This window comes from Piliocolobus tephrosceles, chromosome 8 (genome assembly GCF_002776525.5).
Source record: "Piliocolobus tephrosceles isolate RC106 chromosome 8, ASM277652v3, whole genome shotgun sequence".
NCBI classification, from domain to species: Eukaryota; Metazoa; Chordata; class Mammalia; order Primates; family Cercopithecidae; genus Piliocolobus; species Piliocolobus tephrosceles.
The window spans coordinates 139,954,428-139,967,665 of NC_045441.1; the positions used below are offsets into that span (position 1 = coordinate 139,954,428).

The 13,238-nt window shown below is 46.5% G+C and overlaps 1 protein-coding gene across 8 annotated transcripts in view; it reads right to left on the minus strand.

The window, feature by feature from the left end:
- Positions 1-5,952: 5,952 nt before the first annotated feature.
- PRKAG2 (protein kinase AMP-activated non-catalytic subunit gamma 2) overlaps positions 5,953-13,238 on the minus strand; it is a 321,791-nt gene continuing 314,505 nt past the window's right edge. For all 8 annotated transcript variants that reach the window (XM_031936094.1, XM_031936093.1, XM_031936095.1 and 5 more), the window contains 2 exons: positions 10,361-10,454; positions 5,953-7,061 (listed from right to left, as the gene is read on the minus strand). In XM_031936094.1, coding sequence (XP_031791954.1) covers positions 7,030-7,061; positions 10,361-10,454 — 126 coding nt within the window. In that variant the 3' untranslated portion in view covers positions 5,953-7,029. The remainder of the gene's footprint in view (positions 7,062-10,360; positions 10,455-13,238) is intronic.

The following is a 13,238-nucleotide window of genomic DNA, read 5'->3' on the forward strand; positions in this document are numbered from 1 at the left end:
CTGCAGTGAGCTGTGATTCCACCACTGCACTCCAGCCTGGGTGACAGCGAGCTCTTGTTTCCAAACACACACACACACACACACACACACAACAACCAAAAAACGAGCAATAGGATTTGGTATTAGACTGTTTCAAAGGCCTCAAATTTGGCGTGGTATGAACTTTGCCAAATTGGTTAACATTTCTGGGATAATAAAGACTACCTCATGATATTGTGTGAAGATTAAAAAAGATCATGTGTAGAAAGGACGTGGCTGAGTGCCTGGCAGGAAGAAGCACTTGGTGGCTGGCAGGTCTCCTCCCCTTATTTTTCTTTGCATTATTGTTATTGGCAGTAGTAGTAATTATTAACAGTCTGTGGTCTAAGCAGGCCTCATCATGAGGGTGAGGTTTCAGCAGGACTTGAAGGAGGCAGGGGAGCTGGCCCAGCTGGTATCTGGAGAAAATATTCCAGGGAGAGGAAACAGCTGTAGCAAAGCTTCCGGATCCTTCTTACATTGCTCTGCTTTATAATATTTTTTTTCTTTTTCCTTTCTTCCCCCACACTAGAATGCAAGCCCCTGAGCATGAGTTTACTGCCTCCTAGATGAGTCCTAAGCCCCCAGAACAATGCCTGGTGTGGAGCAGGGCACTCTGTGCACAGTGTAACAGTTGTTAAAGGAATCAGTATTGGAGCCCAGAGGGATTGGGGATGAAACATCTCTTTTGTGTCTTTTTTTTTTTTTTTGAGACAGAGTCTCGCTCTGTTGCCCAGGCTGGAGTGCAGTGGTGCAATCTCGGCTCACTGCAAGCTCTGCCTCCTGGGTTCACACCATTCTCCTGCCTCAGCCTCCTGAGTAGCTGGGACTACAGGCATCTGCCACTACACCCGGCTCATTTTTTTGTATTTTCAGTAGAGACGGGGTTTCACCATGTTAGCCAGGATGGTCTCGATCCCCTGACCTCGTGATCCACCTGCCTCGGCCTCCCAAAGTGCTGGGATTACAGGTGTGAGCCACCGCGACCGGCCTCTTTTGTGAAGTTCTAAAAAGTCATGAGATGATGTGGACTGTGAGCCTCATGAGAGGCCCCTCGTTGCAGGCCAGTTTGTTGATGCCTGTTTTTGAGAGACTCCTCCTCCAAACCAGGGGTACCACCTCCCCCTCTTTCCACTGGACACTTCTGATTAGAACTTATTCCAGGGGCTGGTCCTAAAGCAGTATTTTAAAATTAAATTAAATTATTTATTTAAAGACAGAGTCTTGCTCTGTAATCCAGGCTGGAGTGCAGTGGCAAGATCTCGACTCACTGCAACCTCCGCCTCCCAGGTTCAGATGATTCTCCTGCATCAGCCTCAGCCTCCCTAGTAGCTGGGATTACAGGTGTGTGCCACCACACCTGGCTAATTTTTGTATTTTTAGTAGAGACAGAGTTTCACCATGTTGGCCAGGCTGGTCCCAAACTCCTGACCTCAAATGATTGCCTGCCTCAGCCTCCCAAAGTGTTGGAATTACAGGCGTGAGCCACTGTGACCGGCCTACTGTTTTTTTTTTTTTTTTTTTTAACAGACAGGATCTTGTTCTGTCACCCAGACTGGAGTGCAGTGGCGCCAACTCAGCTCACTGCAGCGTTGATCTTCTTGGGCTCAACTGATCCTCCCACCTTAGACTCCGGCGTGGTTGAGACCACAGGCACACATCATTACACCAGTTATTTTTTTATTTTTTGTAGAGATGGGTCTCACTGTGTTGCCCAGGCTGGTCTTGAACTCCTAGCTTCAAGTGATCCTCCTCCCTTGGTCTCCCAAACTGCTGGGATTAGAGGTATGAGTCACAGCATCTGGCACCTAAAACAGTACTTTAAAAAAGTTTCTGGAAATTGTTTCATCTGGCAAAAGTAAGACAAGGACCAGAGATGGTACAGGAAATTCTCGAAACATCATGGAATCACAGGTTTGGATTTCAAGAGGCTCAGGAATGAGCCCATCAAATGTCTCCCTCAGTGGAGGTGAGGCGCAGTCTTTTGTACTTCTGGCTCCTGGAGCCAGCCTTGCTTTTCTTTCTGAGCAGGCCCTGGGACACTTTCCTCCCTTCTCCTAAAAGGCAAGGGGGGGCTCCCTCCACACATGGCTACATCGTGTTCCTTGTGTACGGTTGGTCTGTGCACTTGGCCACCTCTGGATTTGTCTGTAACGCTGCAGACTATGTGGCATCTCTCTAACTTTATCAAGTCAACTGGCAATCTAGAGGGAAAAGCTTTGTGCGATGGGGACACTGCACCAGCGCCAAAATCCACGTAGATGTGCTGGCCTTCACCAGTCACTGTCCAGACTCTGAACAGACATCAGTCGAGCACCTGCCACATGCCGGATCCTTGCCAGAGCTCAGAGCATCGAGATGAACCGGTCACCCTCCTCAAAGGACTCAGGGGACTACCGTGTCAACAACTGCTACTAACATTCATATGGTCCTTTAGAGCTGCAAAGTGCTGTTGCCTATAAACAACTTGCCAGGTGAGAAAAACCAGTCTAAGCAAGGTAAGGGATTGCACAACAGCTTTCTGGCAGTGACAGCAGTGCTGGGTAGCAGACCCTCCTCTGACTCCAGACGCCAGCTGCTTTCACCCACTGCTCTCCACTGGCCAGGAGGGAGTGAGGGTAGGGTAGGGACAGTGACTTACAATAAATACAGCTGTGTGTGTGTGGCGGGTCTTGTGCAGCACAGAGGGAGGGGGCCTCTGTTTGCTGGGGAGGGTCACAGCAGAAATCGTATTTGATTCAGGCCTTGAGGGATGAACAGAATTGCTCTAGATGGGGAATCTGGAGACAGGGCGCAGGCAGGCAGGTGTGGAAGCTGGGGATCCTTCTGGAGAGCAGGGGAGTGCATCAGAGTGGGCAGAGGCCGGTGAGGGTCTCCACCTCCCAGCTCAGGAGATAAGGCTGGATTCTCCAGGCAGTCAGGGTTTCCCAGCACTGAAGTGATTCCATTTTGGTTTAAAAATGCAGCCAGGCATAGTGGCCATCATTTGGAAGGGACACCTCTTAGGGCTTACAACTCGAATGCATTCAAAGTTGGAAATGCTGCCCTCTTAGAGGTCTTTTCAAAGGGGTGGGGAGGAGGATTTAAAAATGCACAGAAAACGAGGAGGTTCCTAGCTTTTCTGCTTTGTGTGTGGAGGAGCAGAGGTGAAGGAGGCTGTGTTGGAAACAGGAGTGAGGTGCCCAGGGGCAGGGCTGTAGACAGAGGTGAGTGCTCCTCGTCTGCCACCCTCTCCCCTTGCCTGGCGGGTGAGTGAGGCCCCTGGGGGAGCATTGCTCCGTGTCTCCTCTGTTCTCTGCAGCTCAGACAAGTCGGCCACAAGTGCAGGGCTGGCTCTGGTCGCTTCTTCCCCACTGGCCCAAAGGGCACAGGTGAGGAGAGGGACAGCAGGAAAGGAAGTAAGCTGCTCGGAGTGCAGCGTCAGCCCGGCTGAGAGCCCGCCGCTGTGTGCCCGGGACAGCTCCCATCCAAAGTCTTTCGCCCCCCAATGCCTGCCAGGCCCAGGTGGTGGCTTGAATGAGCGAGCTAGCGGGCCTAGGCATGGGCAGAGGAGCAGGGCCTGGCCCATCGCAGCCCCCTCTCTCCACCCCGAGTTGTGACAACCGAAGATGTTTCCACATTGCCAAATGCCCCCCCGGGGAACAGAATCTCCCCTGACCGTGAAGACTGTCTGCTTCCCTGAGTTTAGAAGACTGAACCCTCCTAAGAAATGTTCTAAGAAATTCTATCAGTTCAATACATTTACATTATAAACTCTTCTTAGAGATCAGAATGCGAAACAGAACCAACGTCCTTGATTTGTGACATGCACCTGCCCTTATCCACCACCCAGGTGACATTCAGGACAATCCTCTCAAGCGCTCTCAGCTCCGCCTCAGGGCGGGGGTGGGACAGCACAGGGAGCCAGTGCCCACGGGGTCCCTGCAAGCCTCACCATGACGAGGTCAGGGCAGACACCTGGGGGCCAGCCAGTAAGGGTTTCTCTATCTAGAACTACTTAAAACATATTCCCTTCAAATCTCTCCTTCAATACATATTTACCAATGCGTGGCCTTTAACTAGGCTTGGCCTCTTTCAGGGCCACTTCCCTTATTCCTACAAAGGCACCGAGCAGGAGCAGCACGCTCACCACAGCCAGGTCTTCCCCATTTGTGAGGAACAAACGCCAGCCCTTCGTTGGAAGAGGGTACAGGCCTTTCTTAGTTGTAGTCTGACAACAGGAAGAGAATTCTTCAAGGCCAAGCCCCAGCAAGAGGCCTGTGGTGAGCCACGCTGTGCCTGCTGCCTCTGCGCCACTCAGGAGCCCGAAACAAGCTCGCTTGAGGGAGACCAAGCTCTGCTGAACGGAGCCTCGCGGGAATAGGAATCGCAAGGACCTTTCTACGTGGCCCAAAACCCTTTTCTAAAGCAAAACATGCCGTGTCACCTACACATCTAGATATACGCCACATCATCTGTGTAACTATGCACGTAGCTACCTATAGTCATGTGTTGCTTACCCATGGGAATGCACTGAGAAATGTGTTGTTAGGTGGTTTTTTTTTTTTTTTTTTTTTTTTTTAGATGAAGTCTAGCTCGTCACCCAGGCTGGAGTGCAGTGATGCGATCTCAGCTCATTGCAACCTCTGCCTCCCATGTTCAAGCAATTCTCCTGCCTCAGCCTCCCAAGTAGCTGGGATTACAGGCGCCCACCACCATGCCTGGCTAATTTTTGTATTTTTAGTAGACACGGGGTTTCACCATGTTGACCAGGCTGGTCTCGAATTCCTGACCTCAGGTGATCCACCTGCCTCGGCCTCCCAAAGTGCTGGGATTACGGGCGTGAGCCACCGCGCCTGGTTCATCTTTGTGTGAACATCATGGAGTGTACTTGCACAAACCTAGATGGTGCAGCCCACTACACGCCTGGGTTATACGGTATGGCCTATGGCTCCCAGGCTACCAAACTGTACAGCATGTTACTGTAGACAATTGTAACACAATGGTATTTGTGCATCTAAACATAGAAAAGGTACAGTAAAAAGATGGTATTATAATCTTGTGGGGCCACTGTAGCATATGCAGTCTGTCCTTGGCTGAAGCATCTGTACACGGCCCATGACTGCAGCTGCGTATGTGCCACATCACCCGTATGAAGTTATGTAGTCTGGACACACTCACGTGTTGGGCACACAAACAAGGAACAGATTGATAAATTCTTTGAGTTTCAAAATTGTGTTGTTTTGGCAACTGTGTGACTTTTTCCTTTCTCCCAAATATTACCCTTAGCTTAAATCACAACCACTATCGTTTCTATGGGGAAAACATACACATTTGCTGTCTCTCTCATATTTGGCCTACTAGGAAACGAAAAAACTGACAACTTAGCACACATGCAAAAAACCTGTGTGGCAATTTTAAATTAAACATATTCATACTCGGCTGGGTGCAGTGCCCTCATGTCTGTAATCCCAGCACTCTGGGAGGCTGAGACGGGTAGATCGCCTGAAGTCAGAAGTTTGAGATCAGCCTGGACAACATGGTGAAACCCCATTTCTACTAAAAATACAATTAAAAAAAAAAAATTAGCTGGGTGTGGTGGTATACGCCTGTGATCCCAGCTGCTTGGGAGGCTAAGGCAGGAGAATCACTTGAACCCGGAAGGCAGAGGTTGCAGTGAGCCAAGATCGTGCCACTGCACTCCGGCCTGGGCGACACGGCAAGACTCTGTCTCAAAAAAAAAAAAAAAAATAATAATAATAATATATTCATACTTAACAGTGGAGAGAGATAGTTTACGAATTAAACCCTGACTCTTTTTCCTGATAACGGAAAAGAGATGAAATTCATGTACTTCTTTACTTGGGGAGAAATAGCTAAGTGGAAAACTGCATGTAGAATTTTAATTGATAAGTGCTGAAATACAAGGCATTTTAAATAACTTCTTTAACAAAATGGTAGATAGTAGGATTTATTTTAATTTTTCAATCTGAAAAAAAAACCCAAAAACAAAAAAAAAACCCAAACTATCCTCATATATATATATATACAGTGTCAACATTTTCAGAGCACTTACATTAGGAAACATTGTTTCTCTTCAACTGTATGACGATACTGTATATGCCACAATAAAATTTACAAAAACATCGCATCAGCAGTCATACAAACATCATGATTTTACATTTTAATACACAAGAAAAAAAATAGACATCTTCCCGGCACTTGGCTCCCGCCTGACGGCAACGTCTCCTACACATTTTGAGAGACCTCAGCTTTGAAAACCCAGCAGCGGCTGTTTCAGAAGTCATGTCCTTTCCAGATCCAAACTTAAATAATGAGAAATTTGCCATTTCAAAATAACTGAGAGTTTATTCATGGATGTGGTGAAGTTTACCGCACCAAAGATGTGTAAAAAAATGGCATGAACGTAAAAATAAATAAAGCTGTTGTAAAGCAGCCTCGTTTACACGGTAGCCCAGAACAAAACACTTACGTGTAAAAGTGTCATTACAGTTTTAAAGTAATTAGTTATATTCAAATTACAACTTTTTGACAAATCTAATGAAAACAAACTGATTTGGTAAAAGGTTCAAAGACTTCCACATTCAAGCTCGGTGTGGCTTCGCACGCATGCGCCCCGGCTGCGGAGGTGACATATTGCTGTATTCGGACATAAGGCACTGTGATCTGAACATGCCGTGCACTCACCTTATGTCGCATCACCTGTTCCATACCAGTGAACTCTTTGAAATGAAAAATAATGAAAACTTCAGGACACAGTGCACTTTAATGACATACAGCATTTAAAATCCGTCAGACAAAGGTCTGAAAACAGTCTTTTAATGCAAGCCTGAATCTTCAAGCACATAAAATCTTTCTTTTTTAAGCTTAATTCCAACATCACTGGAAGAAATACCCATCATTAAACCCTGATATACATTCTTAACCACTTGTAGCCAGTGTTCATGAGGCAAAACGTGACCCAGAAACTTTGTTCAAGTTCTGCTCCTAGGGCGTCTACATTCACGGCGGTCACTCTGTTTCCGTCTCCTTTTGTTTGGCACCTGTCAGTGGATGGAAGATGAAAGTTTCAAAGCTCATGGTAATAGCAGGGTTCTCTCCCCCAGAGGTTTCTACCTGTGCCTGGCAGTGCCTTAGGAGGATGATCCAGAGGCTTCAGAGGAGGGCAACGTGGGAAGGAGCAGGTGGCCCAAGCTCCCGTCTCTCACCCAATCGTTCCTGCAGCTTGGATCCATGTAACATCTTGTCATTTTAAATATGTTAGATTTAATTTGGAAAAAAAGAGTTCCACTCCTAAAAAAATTTACTAAGAAATATGTAGGTATGTTTTAGTGAAGGTGTGAAGTATTTCAGTTGTGCACACTTACAAATATGTGTTAAAAAAAGCTTAGGCCAGGCGCGGTGGCTCACATCTATAATCCCAGCACTTTGGGAGGCCAAGGCGGGCGGATCACCTGAGGTCAGGAGTTCAAGACCAGCCTGGCCAACATGGTGAAACCCTGTCTCCACTAAAAAGACAAAAATTAGCTGGGCGTAGTGGTGGGCACCTGTAATCCCAGCTACTTGAGAGGCTGAGGCAGGAGAATTGCTTGAATCCGGAGGCAGAGGTTGCAGTGAGCCGAGACCACACCATTGCACTCCAGCCTGGGTGACAAGAGTGAAACGCCGTCTCAAAGTAAAAAAAAAATGAAATGAAATAAAATAAAATAAAATAAATAAAATAAAAAATAAAATAAAATAAAATAAAAGCTTTATAGTATTCCTAAGGATAATTGCACCTAACAAGTAGCTGGCAAGGACATTCCACAGTGGATTGGCAGGAGAGCTACTATTTTTCTCATCACAAGAGTTTCTCTCCTATTTTTTCACCAGATGCTAGACCCCTGAAAGACATCGGCAATCTATTAGAATATGTGGCTAAAACACTGTCGCTCCTAGCATCAGACTGCCCACGCACTGGATGCACGCACACACAGGTTCATTCGGGCAGTCTAAGTTTGACAATGAACTACTGCTAAAAACTTTCTGAAAAAGAGAAGACGTTATTGTGTTGAACCAGTATCCCTATGGGGAACGGTGGCCATTGCCCAGTGGAAAGAGTCACCACTAGTACCTTTCAATCGAGTAAACAGCAGACGCTTCATCAAACTGCCTCTTACTGACTATTCCACGGACAACCACCTAACAGTGCTGGTCCCGGGCACCGCGCCTCATCGCACACACATGGCTTTCAGGCACGGCTTTCAGCTTTTCTCATAGCATCCTAGGAGGGAGACGGGCCTGTATCAGCCCGCTCCTTCTCCACTGAAGAAACTGAGGCTGATGGAGGTGAAGTGACTTGCTTACGTTGACAGTGCTCGCGTGGGACGGCTGGGACTTGGCCTCACAGTGGGGGCCTCCTCGTTCGCTGCTTGGAGCCAGCTGTCTCCCGCACACGGAAGCACGTCAGCGACTGTTGATCAGATGCAGGCGTCCCACTCCAAAAGTTCACATGCAATCCAGTTATTAGTAATGTGGAATACTTTCCTCAACGAATCGTGTTGTATACACCGCATCATAAGGAATTCCAATCCAGCTACCCCCATCTTCACGGCACAATTTCTATGGTAACACACATTCCAAATTCCAGCTGGAAATAGATTCCTCCCTGCGCCAGCAGGGATGGGAGGGGCATTGCAATGACTTAGAATTTTTGAAATACCAAATCTGGATGGAAATTTGAACTCAACCAGTACAACCCTCTCATTCTTATGGTTTGAGATATCAAGAAACAGAGACGATGAATCACTTGACTTGTTTACTCTTTTTGTAATGTCCAGAGACAGCCAAGAGCTGACATTCAGCCTGACCCTGCTGGGCAGACTGTGTCCCTTGGTCAAAACGGGCTTTTTCTGAAGGTGCTGAGCTATATACCTGTGGGGATAAATCTGCCCAAAGAGGACTTTTTCTAGTGAGCGCGAATGTGCTGTGCAGTTATGCCAGCTCGGAAATTTATATGAATTTAATACGATGGTCTGGGTGAGTCGGGTTCCCCCTGTTCAGTATTGCCTGTGAGATTCCTCCACAGCTGCACTGTTCGTTTTCAATGCTGTGTCGTATTCCATCGAATGAATGTGACACAATTTATCCGTTCTTCTTTTCAAAGATATTTGGATTATTTCCAGTTTTATGGCGTTGACATGCGTTTAGTTCTTAATATTTCATGATTATAAAGACCATTGTGAGATTCAGGTCTTTCAAACACTTGAAGTTTGCAAGTGACTGCACCAGGCCCCATTTCTAGAGTTTCTGATTCAGTGGATTCGGGGCGGGGCCCCAACGTGAACATTTCCTAAGAAATTCCAGGTGGCGGTGGTGATGCCTGGCCTGAGGACCACCTCTGAAAAATCACTGCCGTCCTGGAATTTCTCTTGGTGTTCTCATTTAGCGAATGAGACATGTTTCTTGCAGGTGGTGAAGATTCCTTTAGGGTAGGTATTTTTGGGTTACAGACTGTAGAAATTAGTCTTAGCTGAAATTTCTGAACTAAAGAGAAATCAATACTGTGGTAAGGGCATGCCGTTTGCTCCCACACTGGGTCCATGTGGCCCTGACAAAGGCTGGGTTGCTCATATTTGACTGGGCTGGGGAGGTGCAGGGATGGGAAGAGGAGGAAGAGGGAAGGGAGGGCTGGGGTTTTAAGAACTCTGAAGCCCACTCTTACTACTGAGTGTGTGAAATGAGAGGAAGGCCAGCTCCTCTTGTCTAAAGCCCTCTTCTCCTCTCTCTGCTCCTCCCTGTCTGAGACCCTGGGGGATGCTCAAAGTCAATCTGTCAGAAAATGAGTTGAACCACACTCTACTTGTAAGTGAATGTAATTTCTGTACAATATTAATGAATAAAAGTTTGTGTAAGTATTCTGTTTTATCTACTCAAAATACAAGGTGTTTTTTTTTTTTTTTTTTTTCTCTTTAAGGAAAGATGAAGGTATCAGTAGAAGCCAATGACATTCCCTCTATGTTTCTTATGTTTCACTAGTTCTCCCACAAAGCACAACTGAAGAGGTCTTTTCAGTGGAAAAGGTTATGAGGAACATGGCAATGGCTCCCAAGTCATTTAGGGGCCACTGGACCTTGATAGGATGTTCTTAACTTAGAATACGTTCTATATACTTTCCTCACTCACGCAGAACACTTAAACTTCACAACTGAAAAGAAAACGAAAACGGTTTACAAAGTAATATAGTCAAAGCCTTGATCTGTAGGTGGGTGGTGGAGAAATGACGGTTTAAATGCTGCACTTCCTGTTCTGCCCCCCACCCTTCCTAGATGCCGATGGCAAAGGTCAGAAACCAGCATTTTACCTGCTGGTGTGAGGATCAGGGCTTGCAGAATATCCGACAGGGAAATAATACCCACGATACTATCTGCTTCATTTACCACCACCAGCCGATGGACCTGCGAAGAGAAAGGCAGGACACGTGAAAATTAACATTTAAAAAAAGTTTAAAACGGACATTAGGAAAAAATGTCATGTCATGTTTTTATACGATAAACACATCCCTCCAGCCTGGGGAATATAGTGAGACATCATCTTTAAAAAAATTAGACAGCGGCTGGGTCTGCTGGTGCGCACCTGTGGTCCCAGCTACTTGGGAGGCTGAGGTGGGAGGACTGCTTGAGCCCGGGAAGTGGAGGGTGCAGTGGGCCAAGATCACACCACTGCACTCCAGTCTGGGTGACAGAGTGAAACCCTGTCTCGAAAAAGCAACACACACACATACACGTCCCATAAATGAATCAATGAGGGAAAGTAGCAGCAGACAGGCCCGTACGATGACGCTGGGCTCTAATATTCAATGTAGTGCCGTCTGATTACCCGGAAGACACACACTCCGCACTGAATAGTCACAGCCCTGGTGGAAAACAGGGACACAGGCAGGAGAAGGAGAGAGGGGAGAGCTAGCTGTCTACCGTCTCTGATGATACTGATTTCTCTCTAATTCAAGCGGATTTGCTTGATTACTTTTTTTTTTTTTTTTTTGAGACAGAGTCTTGCTGTGTCGCCCAGGCTGGAGTGCAGTGGCCGGATCTCAGCTCACTGCAAGCTCCGCCTCCCGGGTTTATGCCATTCTCCTGCCTCAGCCTCCCGAGTAGCTGGGACTACAGACACCCGCCACCTCGCCCGGGTAGTTTTTTGTATTTTTTAGTAGAGACGGGGTTTCACCGTGTTAGCCAGGATGGTCTCGATCTCCTGACCTCGTGATCCGCCCGTCTCGGCCTCCCAAAGTGCTGGGATTACAGGCTTGAACCACCGCGCCCGGCCTGCTTGATTACTTTTAAGAAAACAGAGCTAGCTATGCCCTGCTGAGTTTTCAATTTTCAAAATATTAATATAGAAAAGACACCTCAAAACACGAAGCACAATGTAGCTATAACATGCTCTTAAACATAACAGTTTTAATTTCTATAAGTTGTATGTCGGTTTCCAATAACTCTCAGGTACTTGTCTCATGAATCCATGGGAAGAAAGTCCAGATGAGGACGGAAATGAAGAAACACGGTTGTGGCTCTTACAAGGGTTTTATTTTCTGCAGTGTCTTTTCTCTGCGAAGTTCGTAAGTTAAGAATCGCATTCAAGAGGATAAATGAGCTATAATGAAGTGGGATAGACTGCGTTCATCTCTAGTTTTCTACTCTGAAATCTCTGACGAGTGACTGCAGAGTGCTTTGCGGTGTTTCTGTAACATGCATTTTATCCACAGGAAGGGAGCAGCGTCGCTATTCTCTTAAAAACTTCAGAACGGCTGGGCGCGGTGGCTCACGCCTGTCATCACAGCACTTTGGGGGGCCAAGGTGGGCAGATCACAAGATCAGGTGCTCAAGACCAGCCAAACATGGTGAAACCCAGTCTCTACTAGAAATACAAAAAAATTAGCCAGGCATGGTGGTGCGTGCCTGCAATCCCAGCTACTCAGGAGGCTGAGGCAGGAGAATTGCTTGAACCTGGGGGGTGGAGGTTGCAGCGAGCTGAGATCATGTCATTGCACTCCAACCTGGGCAACAGAGCGAGACTGTGCCTCAAAAAAAAAAACCAAACCAAAAAGACTCTTTGGAACTTGGGCCGGCCGCGGTGGCTCATGCCTGTCATACCAGCACTTTGGGAGGCTGAGGTGGGCAGATCACAAGATCAGGTGCTGGAGACCAGCCTGACCAACATACAAAAATTAGCCGGGTGTGGTGGTGCATGCCTGTAATCCCAGCTACTCAGGAGGCTGAGGCAGGAGAATCGCTTGAACCTGGGAGGCGGAGGTTGCAGTGAGCCAAGATTGCGCCACTGCACTCCAGCCTGGGCAACAGAATGAGACTTCATCTCAAAAAAAAAAAAGAGGCTTCAGAACTGGGGCCAAGGCAGCTCTGTGCCAGCTTTGCCCTGGGAGACCCTCTCTGTATCGAACAGCGATACCCTGGTAGAAAACAGGGACACAAAAAGGAGATAGGAAGAGGGGGAAATCCAGTTTTTATATTTTGTCTCAAATAATACTGTGTTGGTGATGTTTCTGTTATAGCTTGCTTTAGGTAAATAATAATAATAATGGCTTGGTCATCTTTCTCATGGCAGTCAACATAAATTTCTTTTAAACGTTTCTCTAAAAAAGCTTTTAGGTTCATCAGTAATCCTGTGATATAACACAGCACAATGATTTGCTAACTATGATCACACATTAAAATGATAGTTCACATTTGTCTTCTACACTGAACACATTTTATTGGTTACATTCAACGGTGGATATTAAACAGTTATCTCTCGAACTCTGAAGGTCAAGGGAAACCATGTCACCCAGAGAATCGAGTGGTTCTTTCAGATTGAAAGGGCTTCCCAAATACTTTCTTGTCATCTGCTGCTGAGTCAAACTTCTGTATGTCCCTTGTTGGAGGTACCTAAAAGTTAGTGCTCTATTTGTCATATAAATAAATGGAATCATCACTGATACTGTACACCCTTCTCCTAGCTACATTAAAGCTAAAAACTTATTTTTTTGGTCCTTCTGTGTGGAGTCATCTTGTGAAGGAATTTTTTTTTAGACGGAGTCTTTTATTTAGGGTGTTACACAAAGTATATTTTAAAATCCTGTAAGCATTAAAGTCTAAGGAAATCGGACTGCTGAGGTGCAGGACCCTGGGAGTTACTAGATTATTTGCTATTTATCTGATTGAGGAAAAAGAGATACTGGTGGGAAG